Source organism: Lepidochelys kempii, chromosome 8, assembly GCF_965140285.1.
Source record: "Lepidochelys kempii isolate rLepKem1 chromosome 8, rLepKem1.hap1, whole genome shotgun sequence".
NCBI classification, from domain to species: Eukaryota; Metazoa; Chordata; order Testudines; family Cheloniidae; genus Lepidochelys; species Lepidochelys kempii.
In genome coordinates, this window is record NC_136387.1 from 51,282,443 (window position 1) to 51,302,421 (window position 19,979).

Genomic DNA, 19,979 nt, shown 5'->3' on the forward strand with positions numbered 1-19,979 from the left:
TGAACAGTTTCCCAAGAGTTGTAGTGGATTCTCCATCAATGGCAATTTTTAAATCCAGATTGGATGTTTTTCAAAAAGAGAGATGCTCTAGCTCAAACAGGAATTAATTCAGAGCCTGTGTTATGCAGGAGGTTAGAGTAGATGATCACAATGTTCCCTTCTGGCCTTGGAATCTATTAATCTACTTTTAAAAACACTAGAGAGTAAGACAAAGATTTGAGCGTCCTCCCCTCTTTTTAGAAGTTGGAGAATGAAGTTTCTTGGTCATTTAATTGATGGTACAGATCAGTGAAAACTGGGAGAAATAGTTGAATCATTAAGTTATAGCAGTTTGGTCCATTAGCTGGGCTGTCATCTTTTTCCACTGGGATATTAGCTATAGTATTTCTGTCTTGTGGAAGATTAAAGATTTAAATGTTTACAACTTTTTCTTTGCTTCCCGGGACCCTGGTGCTAATCTAAAATAGGATACACACAGAGATATACTTTCCAATATAATAAATGAGTTTAGCAAGCAGATCTCAGACCCAACTACCATAACTTACTTTGCTTAGGCTTCTGGTATGGGCTGGTTCATAACTGAAATGTTTTGTTTCTACTCTTGGACTGTGCACCTCCAGCTGTCTGCTCCTGGTCAGTTACAAAGTGTGGAATAATGTGTGGCTTGATAGCCAAAGAGGAACATGCATTGGAAGTGGTGCAAAAACACTAGAGAAAACTGTGTAGAGTAGCTGCTTCAACTTTGTTTAGCTGCAGAAAAATATTCACCTCCAGCATTTTGTTATGCTGGAAGTAGTGAAAATGCTCTTTCTTGCACCTAAACCTGCTTTTTAAGGATCTGTGGAGGATACAGTAGCTACTCATTGCCCTCATCCCCTGTGATATTGTTGCATGTCGTATTGACACTGGAGAAAAGTTGGAGAAGATGTAAAATGTCACTGATTTTTCAGCATTTTTTAATATTATTTTCATGCTTTTGACCATCGTTCCCTGGCAAAATGAGATGGCTCTCTTTGTTCTTTCCCTTTGCTGGAGTTGATCAGCAGTGTTGTCCAAAGAGGAAAAACTGTTCATTGGCTTTTGCTAATAAAAGAAATGACTAGCTTGTGCTGTGTAGTATCTGTGCGCACACAGTGTTTCTGGAATTAACTTCTGTTCTGTCTGTCTGTAGCTTTTTAATAGCACTTCAATTGTTCTTGTAACTGTATTTTTAGTATGCATTAATTGTGAAGGGTTGGAAAGGAATTTCTTAACCCCAGTGTCAATTACAATAACTGGTGTCCTGCATTTACACTCTCTCTCTGATTAGCAAGCCTGCCTGTGAAATTAGGCTTTCTATTTACCCTCTCCACTCCTTTCTCACACCTATCCCCCTCCCCACCCTGCCTAAATAAATAAACCTAGCTAGACATGAAATAACAGCCTACCATTGATCTTTCCCAGGATTCTTTTTGTCAAACAGTGAACTGTTCCAAATCTGGCCTGCCATTAACAGTGGTGCCAGGTTTTCCATGTGGTGATTTTTAATGAGTAAGGAATTATTTTGCCTGCTTTTTGTCTTTCTTCTATGGTGTGAAATTCAAAGCTTCATCACTAGGAGGTAAATAAAAATGTCTTGCAGGCAACCAGTGTGGCATGAAAGATACTAAACACTGCCTCTGATCATAAAGAAGAATCACTGAAAATATTTGTTTTAAATATAATCAGATCATTCGTAATGAAATAAGAACTTATCACCTTGACAGTGTTAACAGTGTTTATCTAGAACCTGTTAAGGAGCATAAGACCTTAAGGATGCTGTGGGGTAAGTTCTATCAAAAATATTTTGGTTAAATGTACAATGGCTGAACTGCTTGACTTCATATGCATGCCGCTGGATTCTGCATGCCCTCACTCTTGCTCTGCTGCACTGACAATCTCCTCCAGGTGCCTGCTGGAAAGTATCATGACAGTAAGAACACTTGTCATTGTTACACACTGACAAGCTGCATTTTAAAGTAGTGTTTTTAAAGCTAGGCAGTTTTCCTTTTTGAGGTGCCTTCACTAACGATACATAGCAGAATGTAGCATACGTAGCCAACAGACTGGGCTTGAGTGCTTTTCTTTGGTGGTGGTCAAGACTTTTAATATTAGCGACTTATCAGGCGTATCAGTATACGCTCAAATCAATCCGTGTATGCTGAACCTGTTCAAATCATATTTCAGACACTTTTTAAACAGCCATTGTGGTCAGAGTCTCTGCAATAAAAGTGTTCTAAACTGTTTCAGGGAACACTGTTCCTAGTCCAGTGTAGACAGGGCTGAAAGACCATGTTAGTGGGGTTGTAGCAAGGCCAGCGACAGAATCCAAAACACAGTTAAGTCCTGTCTTAATCAGGGTGGATAAAAATCAGTGATTTAAAAAAAAAATCCGATTTTTGAGGAAAAAACTATTTAATAGTTTTAATTAAGATACATTCTAGCTCAAAGATATCTCATCATGGAATAGAGATTATAAATTCTAATTCTATGGTATGAGACAATATATTCATGTAATGTTTAAGAAAAGTTTTATAAATGAATTTCAATAGTTAATGGGTTAGGGACACAATCTAATGGGTTCCAGGGGCTTCTGTATAGATCATTTAGGCTAATCTTTCCATCTACCCAGTGGGACAAAGTGCTCAGTCTAGAAGATACGATCAGAGATGCTTAGTTTTGCAGTTCTCAAACTGTGGATTTGTGTCTCCAGAGATAACATGCTTGTTAACAACAAAAATGTTTTAAAATAAATAATAAATAGACGTGAGAAATAAGACCTCAACCCTATTGTCCCTCTGCAAATTTGTGTACACAGAGTCAATCCCTTATCTCTCTCTAACAGTGCAAAATTTCAAAAAAGTTGGATGAATTGAAGATTGTTGGGGGCAGAATAGATCTGGACAAGGAGAAAAAGTCTAGAGATAAATGTGAGAAGGGAGGGACAGGCAGTAGAAGCAAAAGTGAAACTGTTTGAGCAGCATATTCCAGAAGACTTGAGGTCTTTCTGAATGTAGCCTTCATTGATTTGAGATCCACCATACCATTCTCACTAGAAGGGAAAACCTATAATGGCAGCACGCTATAAAAGAGACCCAGTTTGGGAATAAGAACCATTCAAGAAATATATGTTTGCTGATGAGGTTTTAAAGAAAGACAACACCAGTGAACTGGTGGAAGTCACTTAAGCACTTGGATTCAGAGACTGTTGAAGTGATAATCTCACTTTTAACAGCAGTAGCTGCTTCTGCCGGTGTAGAAAGAATATTTTCTTCCTTTGGACTAATTCATTCCAAATTGAGAAATCGTTTTGGACCTGAAAAAGCAGGAAAGCTTGTTTTTCTTTTCCAGATTATGAAGAAACAGGAAAATGAAGGTGAAGACAACTAAGTTAGCTACAGAAGCCAATATTTTAAGTTTCTCATGTCATCTGGCTGACATAGTTGATTTGATTTTTTGGTTTTTTTTTTTTTAAAAATTTCATTAACTATTTTAGTTAAAAACAATTTTAACAAACAAACCTGATTTTTTAAAAAATGTGAATGTTTTATGAATTTTTGAATTTAGTTAGCTTGTTTTGTTAAAATATTATGTTTGCTGTTGAAGAAGAAAATCCAGAACACTTAATGTTGTTGTTTTAGTTAAATAAAACAATTTAAATGTCTGTCTGGTGATGTTCTCCTCCTCCTAATACAGCACTCCAAATATTAATGATAGTTCATCTCCCAATGACTTCATAAATATCTTCTGCAGTTACCTTTGGTAAATGAAAACCAAACAATCATTTATTTTCTGATATAGCTGTAAAACTAATCCTGAAAAGTTTTCAAAATAAATCACTTTAAAAATGTATCGTGTGTACGTTCTAAAAATGAAACCTACATCTGTCTCTTGAGTTGTGAAGAATATGTATTAAGGTTATAACATCCGACAAGAATGCACTTTTATGTAGAAATCCATGACTAAATTGAGTCTTCCTTACTAGAGATTTAAATCAAATCCACCGTGGTCTTCATTGAAACTGTTTCAGTCATGTTGGGAATAAATTATTTAATGTAGACAGGTCTTAAATGCTGTGTACAGCAGTATTCCCAGTGATTAGCGTCCTGAATATTTATTTCTGGATATTCATTTTTGATCTCTTGGTTGTCCCTGTGGTCTTTGCAGCATTTTTTCAATAGTGCTCAGTATTGGTATAGTCTAACTCCAGGCACCCAGCAATTAACATGGCAGGTCAAAAACTATTTCTGGTTTGTCTGCACTGACCTGCAGGACATTCTATGGATGGTACTTCACAGAACAGTTATCTGAAAATCTGTGAGCTGTCATTTAGGATTGACCTTCAAGCCATTCTGGATCACTTACCTTGAATGGTGAATTTGTAGAGCTTACTTCCTCTTCACAGAGAGTACAAATCTGCTAGTTTCCGCATTTCCCAACAAGAGGTTTTCTTAGTGTTAATTCCCTTGTCATAAACACAGTAATGAAAGTCATCCCTGAATCCTTGTCCATCTGCACAGGATTTGCTAGAAAAGCAGTTTAAATGCCAGTCTGTGCTCTCTTCATCTTTGGAAACAGCTATCTCTTGCTCATCTTAAGGGGAGAACTGTCCATTTTTAATACTCGTAAAAGTCAAGAGTGGATGGCACTGGCTAGGAACAGGTCTAGTATAGGCTGACGGCTATGCGGATTTTCATGTATGCTTCCACCCAATGCACCTTGGGCCTGATCAGCAATCTCTTGCTAATTTGTTATTCCCCCTAACCGTTATTTGAACACTAGTCCTTTTGATTACTTTATTGCTGACAAACCCATTTTTCTCCTCTTTAGCTTTGTAGAGCCAATATACTGTAGTTACAGTTTAGTGAGCTAGATTCTATCCCACCTCATGCATGATTAACTAAATTACCAATCAAGTGCCAGTTACAAAATCTCTATTACTTTTGGGGATTTCAGAGGTGATTAAACCAAGATTAATTTTCATATCCCAGTTGACTTAACGAAGTTGGCGGTTATGAAAATTAACCCAGTGTATAACTAGATCAGGAATCAGAAAAAGAATATGCATGGAACCACCTCAGCACCCATTACAGTCACTTTTCGGATCGCAACTACACTTTTAAAAGCAGTTTTACCCCTCCCCCCATTCTCTTTTTCAGCCTGGGTTAAGAAACTGAAGAATCTTAAATGGACAAGGACAGTCACTGATAGTACGTGAGTTTTAGGACTTGTCTTATTAATTCACACCCACTTGTGCATACAGAAGATTAGATTTATTTTTATCAGTGAGTTTTCAAGCTCAGTTCAGGAGTCCTCTATTTTTCTCTAGGTATGCATCACTGTTATTGTCCAGAAAAGAGTATGTATTGATTTATATAGTTTGAGACAATTGTGTGATACTGTTGTAAATCTAAGATTATGGGTATATGACATTGCATTAGAAAGCTGAAATAATTAGCCTGTCTCAATCTCTGTAGATGATTGTATGAAGTTGTACATTTTCCCTTCCCATGACTACCGCATTTGAGTGAGTGGTTAGTTAGGCCAAGTCAAGAAAAGGTTTTCTGGTATAGCTATACTGGCAAACCCTCCTAGTGTAGAAGCAGCTTATTACTGGTAAATGACTGCTTATAAGCAAAACTAGCAAAATAAAGCTATAAGAGCAAAAGCACTTTTTTGGTCATTATAACTGCATCTACACTAGGGCCTTTGCTGCTATAGAAATGTAATTTAAAAACAAAAAGTGCAAAGCGATATTGCTATACCAGCAAAAGTTTCTAGTGTATGCCTAGCCATAAGCACCTTTCAGAACTGCTCCAGGGCATGGATTTTATTATCCATATTACAAACCCAAGACTTGGTCTAGTTTAACATCCCTCCTCGTTCCATCTGTCCTCTTTTTTTAAAAAAAAATAAATTGGAGACAGGAATATCATTTCTCAGGTTCTTATAATAAAAGCTATTGCTAAAGTGCTCATTGCCATTTCCAAGAAAAACATTGGTCTGATGGAGGGTACTGGTAATCAAATAAAGACATAAAGTGGCTAAAAATTCTATGGTTAATTTTACGCAAGAGCAGCAAAACTCAATGGCAGTGGCCATAATTTCATGGAGTTAGCATCACTTCATTCATCTGCTAAAATTTTATCTGGCTAAAATGCTTTTATGCTTTTAACCATAGTGACTAACTTAACTCAAGAATGATCTTAACTTTTTATTCAAGCATATATTTATATACTGTATCCAGTATATACAGTGGATAAAGAGTATATATATATATATATATATACTGGATATGTTTACACACACACACCCATACCCTCGGTATGCTTCTTTCCATTTCCAGTCTGGGTAGAGAAAAGGACACAGTGTGACTTGAATTCTAAAAGCTTTAACCTTAATTTGTTCTAGTCTGGATTGCATCTGGATATGCTGCCTCTCCTATCGAGGTCATCAGTTAAAAACAGACTCAGGATGTTAGTGACCAGAAGTCATTACCATATGAGAACTGTTTTAGCCTATGTAAAATGAGTCTGAACTCAGTTCTGTTCCTGTTGGTCAAAAACAATGCTGCTGTTAGTCTTAGCAAATGCCAGTCATTGAATGGCAGTGAAGAAAGAACTGCGCTGTTATTTTCGGTGTTCTGTTCGGGTCAGGCTTGAGAGACGTAGTGGCAGGGCAGCATGTGGAAAGCTTGCACTTGCTACTGCCTGTGCTGTCCCTACCCCTTAGAGGAGGGAGTCAGTCTTCAGGGACTGCCCGTTTGACTTCTTTCATGAGTGGTACATTTGCTTGCAGCCTTTTGATGTTCTGTGATGCTAGTTATTGATCTTTTTGGACTCCTTGTTGGAACCGAGTGGTGGTGTTTTGTTTGCCATTCTATGGCTAAGAGGATAACTTTTTTTCCTCCTCTTCTCATTTTCATATGTGTCTGAGTTTGTGGCTTGCCTCTGGACTTGCCCGTTTGAAATCTGAAAAGGTTAAACAGGATATGGGATAATTAAAACTGACTTCACCTTGCAAACAAATCAATGGCAATCATAGTGCCCTTCCCAGAACTGGGTGTGGTGGTTGGACTGAAACGTGTCAGAAGTAGAGTCCTACTGTTTACTGGCAGACAAAAAGATAATTTCTGAAGACTCCCTGTTTGTACTGGGATATTTATGCTCTTATTGCACAGTTTCCATCTCGTTGGTTTCTGGATTATCTAAATGAGGTAATCTTACAAGGATCCTTTAGGCTCATTTTCATATAATTTGAAACTTGTTATCAAGCTTCTGCTTCTGACTCAAATGGAAAATTTCAGTGTTTGTGATGACTTTACTTGGAAATACTTCTTTCCATTTTGTTCCATCCCCTGCCTCTTGTTCAACTCGGAATGAATAAAGTTTTGTAATTTTTAATGTTTAAATTGAGTTGGAAATCTGAAGCAGTCGGAGGAAAAGGAATGGGCGGGAGCTCACAGTAGCAGGAGACTATTTTTGAAGAGGGAATATTATTAAAACAGATATTCCTTAGCCAATCACCCAAGTATCTTATTAATATTTGGCTTATAATCACATATGTTCTTATTACCATTTCCCTCCGCCTCTCTTCCCACTCCTTTTCATTGTTTTTACTAGGGTTGCCACCTTTCTAATGGCTGAAAACTGAACCCGCTTGTCCTGCCCGGCCTCTTCCCCTGAGACCCTGCCCCCACTCACTCCTCACCCTACCTCCCTCCGCCTGCTGCCTGCAGAGCCCAACTTGGAAGAGCTGATGCGGAGCCTGCCCGATCGGGGCACAGCGGGGGGTTGGTTCCCAGAGCAAGGGGCTGAGGCCAGGAGGGGTTTGAAGTCTTTACGTGAAGACTGGATGCCTTTCTAAAGGATATGCTATAGTTCAAACAGAAGCTATAGGCTTGATATGGGAATTAATTGATGAGGTTCTCTGGCCTGTGTTATACAGGAGATTAGACTAGATAATCATAGTAGTTCCTTCTGACCTTAAAACCTATGAATCTAAGAATATGGAGTGGGAGGTGGAACCTGATTGGGGCCCTGGGCATTACTGTGATAAAAGTAAGAAGGAAAGAAAAGCATGAGTGAAAATAGAACTTATGATCATGGCTTCTCTTTACAATAAATGTTATAAATAATGAAATTCACCGCACCTATACTTGGAGCGCTCTGCCAACAAAAGAAAATTACAGAATGCTAGACTTTATACAAAATAGTTAGACATTGAGCACACTTGAAAAGAAGGGGCAGTTTTAAATCTTTTTTCCCTAGAATTTGAAGGAATGGACTGTTGTGAGGAGTCTAGGTCTGTCTTTGGAGAGCACCTTTTCCACATTTGATTATAGTGCATGAGCCAGGACATAAATTGGAGACTGCATAATGTCCTCAATCTGCAGCAGATCACCCACTGATGGCAGTGGCAGCTTTGCACAAAGATCAACAGCAGAATATTACCTTATTTGTTACTCATTTTTTTTTTTTAGCTGATCTTATTTGTCTCGTTCAGCATTACTCACTGGGAAAATATGCTCACCATTAGGACCACTACTACTTCTACCCTTTTGTTTGTTTTGGTCTCTGTGTGTGCCCCTCTGTTTTCCCTCTAAATTTCCTTTCTTGCAGTAAATCTCAGTTTACCTGTGGGCTTTACTTTCTACGAATCCTATCTGATAAAATGATCTGTGATTAAACAGCTGATATGTAAAATATCATAATTAGCCTTCACTTAGCCTAGTGAAATTAATGAGTACGGGGAGCTAACACCTCCCAAAGCCATTGTCTCAGGTTGTCTGCAGACTCAGGAACACAAGGCTGCATTGTTTTATACTTGTTTTGCATTTGGAACTTTTTGCAACCATGAAGGCGAGAAATTTACTTTTTTTTCAGAACGAAAGATTGGATTCTGTAGAATAGAAATATGGTGGTGCAAGATGCAGTACTCAAGAAGGATGAGTGTTTGACATCTCTGGCCTATTGTGATGTCCAAGGGTAGCAAGTTCCACAATCTATAGGCCAGGCTTTTGTGCAGTTGTGGAACTCCTAAATAGTGGATGAATTGAGTGCTGCTGGAGAAACACTGAGGCTCATGATCATTTGCTGCTAGCATTGTATATTCTTGTTTCAAACAAAAGTGCAAATCGTGTGGACAGGTTTTTTGTTTTTTTGCACTCTGGTTTAAATCCTCTGAAAATATCAATAAGCAAAGGTGGCAAACTATTCTTCTCTATTAGCTCCTGTCCTTAAACAAACCACATATGACAAGGCTTTCCATGTGGGTATTTTTGGTTTGGCTATTGTTTGCCTAGTCTCCACTTCTCGGTTTCCAGTAAGAACTCCTTCATTTTCCTCCCAGCTGCTGCAGCTTTTTCAGTCCCCTTAAAAGAAGAGAAACAAAGTTGGTTGCTTTCCTTGGAAATGTTACGTGAAATCTCCACACAGTCATACTACTGGGTATGCAAATGGTGTCCTCATTTCTGCTGTTACTGACCTTATTTCCATTATACTTCTAAGAAAACATAATATTTTTTAAAGTGTGTGCTTCCTTTAGTTTGTGTTTTGAGTTTTCATGTAATGTGGATAGCTCCTTTTGCATGTTTTTGTTTGGGTGTGAGGACCACTTTTTGGTGAAATGGTAGAAATACGGAGCAGTCCTGAAGTCACAATATATAAGTAGTACTGATGTTCACAAAGGCTCTGTCTGTATGTATTATTACACAGCAGAACCATTAAATAGTGGTGTCTAGGTACATGCTTGCAGTATGTGCATGCAAAGTATATTCCTGTGAGCCGTATAATCCTTAAAAGCAGGAGGTGCATAAAATCAGAAGCAATACAATCTCAAGTTAAAGGAAAGTTGTGTAGCACGGTAAGTGTCATAGTAAATTCTGACTGACTTAAAAGTCTAAATTTCACTTACACCATCACTTAGGGAAGAATTACAAAATGCGAGAGGAAGTAGATTCATTTAAGAAAAATTCCATTAGCTTGTCAGGAAGACTTGTGTGTTCCCAGTTGCCTCTTTAAAGGGTGATTTTCATGCTGGGACAAAGTTCAGTCAGAAGGGTGTGTGTGGGTAGAACTCTTTTACAAAATACAATGTACTTTCAGTAATGCTCCATTTCCCTTGCTGGTATGGCTAATTGCTGAAGAAGTCTTTATCTGAATGTTTCAGTGAGATTTCTCCTTCACTGCAAGAGAAGAGAATCTGGGCTCTGAAATCACAATAATTTTCATAATAAAAAAATTCATTTCAGATGAATGTCAGAATTTCAGCATTATGATTTTATTTCATCAGTGAAAATAGGAGAATCCTTGTTTTTTATTTTGTTAAACTCAGATGCCTTTAGTTAACTACAGCAGTAATAATGGAAATTCCTAGACTTGGGAGTTAAGTGATATATTTGAAAACTTACCCTATGTGAACTTCTTCATAATTAAATGAAATATAGTCACTTTTTTAAATGGAAGTGTGACTTATCCTTCCATAAATAGATGATGCCTCATTAGTGATTAGCACATGGCTAGTCTTTCCTTTTGCCCACCACCACAGTTCTCCACTAGCATAAACATTTCCCTTCAAAATGCCATTGAGCTACAGCGCATGAGGCTTTATGTAGACTCAATGTTAATAGATCCATAATTACATGAATGAACTGATCCCTGGCAAAGTGTACTCCTGCAGCTCACTGAGTCTTATTACTTTGCATTTGCTGCTCTTAGCTAAGTCTGTGCAAGCATAGGATAACCTTTTGTACTCAGCAAGTCACAGAATCTCACTTTGAAAACGAGAGAAAAGAACCATTTTTAAATTTCTAATGGACATTTTAACAAGTTGTAGCAAACTCCACGACATTGTCCTGTCTCATTCGGTCATTGGTTGATTGGACTGAAAAAATTATGCGTCTGTCTTTAAATGGCAATGACTTACTGGCTGGGTATGAGTGTGTGTTGCTGTCTTTAGCATCTGGGATAATGAGTTAACTCATGGCTGTGTCATGAATGGACTTCTTAAAATTCTTCAGTAAAGAATTGTATTTAAGGCAAACTTTTGCTTTGCTTTACCCTTCCCCTCCTCCCTCCCCCCCGCCATTTGACTGCTTGGGCCTCTATATCCTCTTGGCAATGATAGAAAACTTGAGAAAAATCTTTTCTCTTGTGGAATTAATTCTGTATAACTACCTTTTCATAGCATGTATGGGACATTCGTGAAGAGTTGAGATAAGTAACTAACACTTCTGTATTTATGCCAGCAGCAACTGTGCAAGCCAACTTTATTTTACAGGCTAAAGTCTGTTGATGTCTTCTAGCTATATCCCTCAGCTGTTACTAACTGTATCCCCCGGGAATGCATCGCCTTTCAGTTTCTCATTGACTCTTACAGCCATGGCCATTTATAAGTAGGGAATCAAGTTGCATATGAAATTAGTAGTTCAGCATTCCCTTTTATTTTTAATTTAAATTTAATATAGTTTTAATAAACACTATTTGTAGACCTTGAAACATTTATCTGACATTCACTAGCCTGAGGACTTAAGCCCAGTAGCTGGGGTGAAAAATACCTGACCCACCACTTCCGGGCAGTTTTAAACGAATTAAATAGTAGTGCACTTTGACTGACAATATGTGGCAATTATCTTAAAATTAAAAATGTGGCTCACTACATCTCTAATTTTGGTTATAACTTCTATTCCTATCTAGTTTTACTCCTCTTCTCCCTCCCCCGCCCCCGCTGCCCTTCCAACAGTAGGTCATGGTGTATCTCCTCCTGACTTGTTTTCACTCTGCTTCCTTTATTTTGCCTCTACTTGCACTCCCTTATATTTTCCTCTTTCTGTTTGGGGGTCTCTGCCATTTTTCCCACTTCCTTCAAAATCAGTCTCCAACTGACCATGGCTTTTTGGTCTTTTGATTAATAAGGTCCTCATTTAGACTGAAAGATCTTCAGGTCAGGGGCCAGGCTTCTGTGAAGCCCCAAGCAAGCTTCTGGAGTCTATAAAATAATAATCTACGATCCCAACCACTCTCCTGCACCTTGATCTCCTACCCCTACTACAGAAAGCTTGCAAAAATATTCAAAAGACTGAATAGCCAGAGAACTAAACTAAAATGAGGGACCCTGCTGCCTTGGGTCGCTGCCTTGGGTCACTGCCTAAGTGTGAAGTCAAGCCTCTTCCCTTGCCCAATTGCTGGAAAAAGGCACCGTTGAAATATGTTCACTTTTCTGTTGGGTAGGGAGTGTCTTCTGGGCATCGGTGTACAATAGTGGCATCTACACTCTTTCTCCACTCTGCCCCAATTTCCTTAATACTGCCAGTTAACATAACACTTGCTCTGAGAGGGCTATTGAAGTGAGGGTTACAAATTAGCATTTGAAAATCTCCTTGGCTTTACTCCAGCCTTGTTCTGTAGATAACTGGGATAAAGAACTTCCCATCGTCATGAAAATGGAATCTGAGAAATCCTCAAAGCTCAAGGGGAAGATTATTCCTTCAAAAAACAACTTGACTGAAATATTGTTACTTTTCTGGGAGACATTGTAGATATCCATTGGTAGGTTAGTTTCTTCTTTTACATCACCTCACTTCTTACCTCACCTCACGTCTGTTGCTCTACTTACCCGTATTTTCTTTCTTTTTCTGATACTTTTACTTAACTTCCAATTAACCCACTTAAGTAATGCACTTGAATCCCAATAATAAATCAACAAGCTAGTAGTGTGGTATATAATCACCTTGTTTATTGTAGTAAAGTTAATTTTTACTGATGTACATAACATTCCTTATTCTTCTAGTAAGCTAAGTGGGCATCTTTGTTTATAATTAACTTTTTTACTTCACTTGTTTTTGCTGTCGTTTCTAAAAGTAAACTTTTAGACCCATAGACTTTAAGGTCAGAAGGGACTGCCATGATCATCTAGTCTGACCTCCAGTACATTGCAGGCCATAGAACCTCACCCACCCACTCCTTTTGAGAAGAAAGAAGGAGGTTAGGGTTGGTATCCTTCTTGGCAGCTGGGGGGGGGTGGTTGTACCCCAAACAAGGGCCTGTGGATTATTGCAAAAACATAAAACAATGGGAAATTAGTGAATTGTCTCTTTATTAAAAAATTGGAGGTTGGTGGCGAAACTTTTAAAAATGCAATATATTGTGGGTTGTTCTCGCTTGCTTACTGTTAGTAAAATCAGGTAGGTGGCTGTAGTGTTGCATCCTCTGTTACAATGGGATGGATTAGTATTCATGCAAAGATCGGCTCAACAAAGCAACTAAGGTAGAACTGCGCAAAGCAACTGAAAACATAAAATAAAGGCTTCTGGATTTCATTTTAAATTATCAAGACGTGTCCCCGTTTAATTACCATGATTTCAGCTTTTTATATGAAAATGGTTTCTTTCACACAAATGGTCCAACTTACTTTTAAAGAGAAAAGGTAACTTTAAAAATGTGTTTTTTAAAAAATGTGAGTTTACCTGTGCAAAAAAATTGTGTGAAAATGGGAATGTCACTTTTTGCACATCTCTGAGCTAGGGATCTCTTTCTTGATACCTCAGGCATTAAAATTGGAGACCCAAGGTGTGAATCTGGATACTAAGTTCTATTACTCTGGTCAGCAGTACTGAACACTGAAGATACCTGAGTTCATTGGTAAAGGGAGGGCTTTGTGAGTGTACACTACTTCTGCCAGTTACAGGAGAGTCCAAGTAATACAACTTTTTGTACAGCAGCAGCTGTTTAGTAGATTAATGCCCAATAACACTGTATGCCTGTCTTCTGTTGTGATTGCTGTGGAGGAGGAGAATTGGGAAAGAGGAAGTAATTCCATGAATGAGTAGGCAGAGAGAGAAACCCAAATTCTTGCTGGCTTAAGTAGTATAAATGGAAAGTCCCGTTTTGTAGAAAGGGGAAGTAAAGAACCCAACTTGGTGATGAAGGAAACCTAAATACATGGACTCCAGATGTATTTAGCTTATTAAAGATGAGCTGGAGGGGTGGGGTTTGAAGAGATACTGTCCCTGTAAAAAATGTATTGATATATTCAGGTTTGAAAGGTTGCAAACAAAATTCGCATTTTAAAAAAATGTAGTAAGTTCAGGTCCTGTCTAGGCTGGAAAACTGATAGACCAATCTAGTGAAATATTACAGGAGCCATGACTGTGAAAGTTGAGCAATTGAGAGGGGAAGGAATTTTTAGTCTGCTTAAAACTTTTTAAAAAAATACTTGATTTCAGTGCTAACACTTTTGATAAAGGAACTGTTTGTTAAAGGCCATGTCTACACTAGAGAGCTTACAGCAGCACAGCTGTATCGATGCAGCTGCATTGCTATAAGGTCTCCTATGTAGCCACTCTGTGCTGTCGTCCCGCCCCCCACCCCCACCCCCCTGGCTATATAAGTTATACCAACAAAAGTGCCACTGTAGACATAGCCAAAGATTCAACATTCTTGCCCTTCAGTTAAGGTGCTGAAGCCTGTAATAAATATATCTGAGACTTTCCAGTGGTCCTCCAGCTAAGCAAAGGAAGACCAGACTTGACATTCCGGATATTGCTATGGGGTGGGGTAGGAGAAGGAGTGTGATGAGGAGAAGAGAAGAAAAATGAGGAAGAAAAATGTCTTCAGTGTAGCATAAGAAAGCAAAAAAGGGGCACAAACCCAATTTAAAAAAAAATCCTTTGCAGGTCACCTTTAAATTGCAGCTACTTTAATGTTGTTTTTGTATAGTCCCATCTAGCTCCTGAGTCTAGCATCTAAAGTAGTAGAATTTATTATTTTGCCATCACAGAAATTAAGAAGCAATTACATTTTGGTGTTAGCATGCTATGGAGCAATAATTGTGTAATTTATGATTGGTTTTGTTTTGATTTATTGGCATAAGTCACACATTCTTAAGCTTGAGACCCTTTTACCTAAAAGAAAGAGGAACAGAACCTCTTAAAATAAATTTGCCCAAAGGACTGCTCTGACTACACAATCTGTCTCTTACTACAGTACAAACAAATTTGTTTATCTTGCCTTCCAGCAGAGCCAATGTAGAAGAAGGAAGAGGCGATTGAGAATGGTGCTTAAATTTAGTGTGTCTGGCAGGTTCTGCAGATGTGCTCACCACTTCTTGAGCTCTAAAGCTGATTTTCAGGGTCACAGAAGTACAATGCTTTTTTTTTACACCCAAAAAGCTTTCTCTTGCACAGATGGAGAGTCTCTAGGTTGCAAATCTTTCATATTTGGACTGGACAAAAGGCTATAAAATAGTTATCCATCATAAAGATGAGAGATTCTGTAAACTCAGCATCATTCTTTTACCCCCTTTTCTTCTTTCTTCTGTTTTTATTCTGTTTTGCTAATTAATCTCTTTGTGGTAGAAGCCTCTTATCCAACTCTTTCATGCCTTCTCTTTTGGGCCATCTTAGAACAAAATTAGTCACCCTAAGAGGATGGGGAGTTTTTCTTCATTCTATAAATCTGGGCCTTTCCCAAGCTCTCTCTCCCCAATCTCCCTCCTACCCCGGCCCCTTCCCTGCACTTAAACTTGTACAACAGATTTGATAAAAATGTGCAGTCCTTTAATTATCCATGTTATCAGAAAGTAATTAAGCCTGAATAATGAACCAGAGTCTGTAGTTTTCAACCAGTCTCGAATAAGTTTCTTGTTTGCCTGGATTTTGGATTATTCACAGTTAATGGAGGCAATGAGAACATCAAAAACTCCCTGCAGCCTGCCTTTGGAATGTGCCAGCCTGGCACACGTTGCCGAGTACCAGCCACAAATTCTCTTCCCTCTGCTGATGATAGCTTAATTTCTTTTCAAAGGCACTTCCTGAGTTTCAGATTTCCCATATTCTTCGTTTAGCCTCTTGTCATTTGTCTGGCTCAGGTAGCAACCTGAATAAAAGCAATCCTCAGGGTATCTTTCCTTGCAAACTTGTGCAGCAAACAGTCTTGCTCTAGACTGGGGGGCTCTCAGGCTCTTCCATATCAAAACTCTTTTGTAAACTGTCCATAAACTCATGTGACCTCCCTAGTAATTTCTTAGCTATATCACATTTTAAAATACTGGACCAAATAGAGGAAAATGAGCTCAGCCAGCTAAGTGCATTGTGCTAGTTGGGAATTTCACTCCTTAGTGGAGCCTCTGTATTTTAGAGGATTTTCTCTGCCCCTTTGCTTTGGATGGCTATTCAGCATTATTTTGCAAGTCGCTCTTATGATGTCACTGGTGCTTTCGGATATTTCAGAGGTGATGTATTATTGATTGATCTTCCTGAAACTTTCAATGAAAAATAAATAAATTTTGGGGGAAGATCATAGACTCATAGAGCTGGAAGCACCTCGAGAGGTCATCTAGTCCAGTCCCCTGCACTCATGGCAGGACTAAGTATTATCTAGACCATGCCTGACAGGTGTTTGTCTAACCTGCTCCTAAAAATCTCCAATGATGGAGATTCCACAACCTCCATAGGCAATTTATTCCAGTGCTTAACCACCCTGACAGGAAGTTTTTCCTAATGTCCAACCTAAACCTACCTTGCTGCAAGTCCATTGCTTCTTGTCCTGTCCTCAGAGGTTAAGAAGAACAACTCTTCTCCCTCCTCCTTGTAACAACCATTTTTATACTTGAAAACTGTTATCATGTCCCCTCCTCTGTCTTCTCTTTTCCAGACTGAATAAATGGGTTTGTTTAATCTTCCCTTATAGGTCATGTTTTCTCAGCCTTTAATCATTTTTGTTGCTCTTCTCTGGACTTTCTCCAATTTGTCCACATCCTTCCTGAAATGTGGCGCCCAGAGCTGGACACAATATTCCAGTTGAGGCCTAATCAGAGTGGAGTAGACCAGAAGAATTAATTCTTGTCTTGCTTACAACACTCCTACTAATACATCCCAAAGTGATGATTGCTTTTTTTGCAACAGCGTTACACTGTTGACTCCTATTTAGCTCGTGGTCCACTATGACCCCCAGATCCCTTTCTGCGGTACGTTTTCCTACACAGTCATTTCCCATTTTGTATGTGTGTAACTGATTGCTCCTTTCTAAATGGAGTACTTTGCATTTGTCCTTATTGAATTTCATCCTATTTACTTCAGACCATTTTTCCAGTTTGTCCAGATCATTTTGAATTTTAATCCTATTCTCCAAAGCACTTGCAACCCCTCCCAGCTTGGTATCATCTGCAAATTTTAGAAGTGTACTCTGTATGCCGTTATCTAAATCACTGATGAAGATATTGAACAGAACCGAACCCAGAACTGATCCCTGCAGGACCCCACTTGTTGTTCCTTTCCAGCATGACTGTAAACCACTGATAACTACCCTCTGGGAATGGTTTTCCAACCAGTTTTGCACCCACCTTATAGTAGCTCTATCTAGGCTGCATTTCCCTAGTTTAGTTATGAGGAGGTCATGTGAGACAGTATCAAAAGCTTTACTAAACTCAAGATATACCATGTCTACCGCTTCCCCCCATCCACAAGGTTTGTTACCCTGTCAAAGAAAGCTATCAGGTTGGTTTCACATGATTTGTTTTTGACAAATCCATGCTGACTGTTACTTATCCCCTTACTATCTTCTAGATGCACACAGTGGTAAAACAAAGGTGTTTTTTAGCAGCAGTGGAGTAGCGGGGTTCATGGTCATGAATCCTTTCATTTTTAGGAGTGGTAAGAACTTGGCCATCTAATTCAGTTGAGCCCTTGCGGCAGTAACATGTGACCACATTTTCAGTTTAGTTGAGCTGTTAGCTTGACAAGCCCAGGTTTACAACGCAGTGTGGATGCTCAAGCATGAGCTTGGACACACCGGATATGTCAACACTGCATTGTGAATCTGGGTCGGTGGGACCTGTGCTTGAGCATCGATGCTGCATTTTAAACCTGGATTTACAGTTGCTGGACCTGGATCTCTCAGCCATGCTATCACATCTATACTGCCCTACATATGACATGGGTCTGCGACTTGAGCTGTGTTCACACTGCAAATTGACAAGTTTTTGGATACGCGTCTCAGCAGGTCTCTTCCCTTATTCTCCACCACACCCCACCTCTAACTGGATCAGGAGGGACTTGCCTGTGGAGCCAGGGCTGGGAGTTGTAGCCTCCTGACGTCAGTAGGAGGCGGCCCCAGCTGAGTAGGGGCTGGTGCGGGTGATGACCCGGGGCCTCCTCGCCTGCATTAGCCTGATATTGTCAGGTCCTCTTTTTGATAGGACTTCCCGGTTGAAAACTTGACACCTGGCAACTCTAGTTCCTACTTCCATTCTTGTAGTAAATACTCTAAAATGCATTGCCATTAAACTAGTGTGACAGTAACTTTAATGGCATCTTCTGCAGTTACAGATAATTGGCGTATCTTGCAAGTTTTGTTAAAACCAGAGACCAAACACTGAGCTTCAATTAGGTTTCAGAAAGTGGAAAAAGAGATGTGACCACAGTCCCCTAAATATAGGGCATCTTTGGAAATCAGTGTATGGGAATGTGCTACTAATCTGTGCGCTCTCACTTGGCAGTCTTATTACTGATGATGATGATACAAAATGATTAGATGTTTTAAAGGTGATTTTTAATGTTTCATTTGTGCCTTTTAAGACTGTTTGGTGAACATCATCAGTGGGAAATTTTAGAGTAAGTGAACATACTCTTGTGTGTGTGCATAACATGTTTTGTATAATTGGACAAACCTTTCTGCTTTATACCCCGATACCATAAGAAATTTACTGAAGTCAGTGAGGAAATGCTCAAAGTATTAATGCGTCATTCAATTCCTATGGTTGTGTTTACTTGTGGATCAGATTTTGTCTCTCTCAAAAGGCTTTTTTCCCTTGGTTTCGAAAGCAGCCCCCTACAGCCCTTTGCATTGTGGGATGCGACTCCTGCTGGCTCTTTGTCACTTTCCCAGCCTTGATATTTCTCTTTCAAGCTTAGCTGGATGTATTGAACTCTTTCTCTGTCCCTCTGTTTAAGTTAGACAAAATGGACTTAAGAAGCTGTCTTTTCCACTGTAGACCATCTTTCCACAGGCTGGGCATGCTCTGCTGTTTCCTGTTGTGCTAATTAAACCTCCTTGCTGAACAATGCACAGCACAGTCAGATTGCCTCATGGCTGAACCCATAACAGAGACTAGTTGTTTACTAGAGAACCACAGCAGGGACACAGATATCCCCTGCTCTTTACACTTCCCTCCATCCCCTTCTTCTGATCGCTCATGCCAGAGACCTGATGGAACAATCTTTGAAATTTCCACTCTTTAAAATGTTGTTTCCTGGTCAGTTGGGTGATAAATAGTTATTTAATTGGAATGGCTGTTGCAAAGAATTGTATCTAAATGACCTCTTTTTCACAGCTGGAGGACTGAAATAACTGCCTGGTGAAATGTACTGGAAAAAACACCTGATGTTTTTAAAGAGTTATAAATGAAAATTAAAAATGTTCCGTTGTCTTCTGACCCCATTAGAAAATATCAGATTGTGTAGATCTAGTCCCTGAAGCATTTCTTTACTGTGATGAAAAGTCCTGGGAAGTGCAGTGAGTGATTTGACTCATTACTTATATTTAGTAGCATTACCTAGTGGATTCGATTCTGTTTTCTTCTGAGGCTGAATGCGTTCAGGAAGGTTAATAGCAAAAACGCCCTGAAAAAGGCAGTTCAGTGCTTATTAGAGTACAAATGCATGGAAAACGCCAGGTCATTGGGCTGGGTGTTTTTTTTTTCTCTTTTTTTTTCTTTTTTCCCTTCAAAAAGTGTATGTGTAGTGGGTGTCCTTGCTTTTTGGTAAAGCTTGCTGAATTTGAGATGCTTCTGGAACCTCAATAGAAAGATGACTTCAGACTATAACAGCTTCTTTCATTAAGATTCAAGGCCACTGTAACATGCTTCTGGGGTACCCAAAGCTGTGAGCGATTGTGTTAGCATCCGATGAAGTGAGCTGTAGCTCACGAAAGCTCATGCTCAAATAAATTGGTTAGTCTCTAAGG

General features: G+C 39.1%; 1 protein-coding gene across 3 annotated transcripts in view; it reads left to right on the forward strand.

Moving 5' to 3' along the window:
* Positions 1 to 19,979, forward strand: part of RASAL2 (RAS protein activator like 2) — a 275,004-nt gene that overhangs the window by 21,753 nt on the left and 233,272 nt on the right. Inside the window, exon 2 of one of the 3 annotated variants that reach the window (XM_078854058.1) lies at positions 5,178 to 5,228. The exons of the other annotated variants lie outside the window; for them this stretch is intronic. Coding sequence (XP_078710184.1) covers positions 5,178 to 5,228 — 51 coding nt within the window. The remainder of the gene's footprint in view (positions 1 to 5,177; positions 5,229 to 19,979) is intronic. 3 annotated transcript variants of the gene reach the window in all.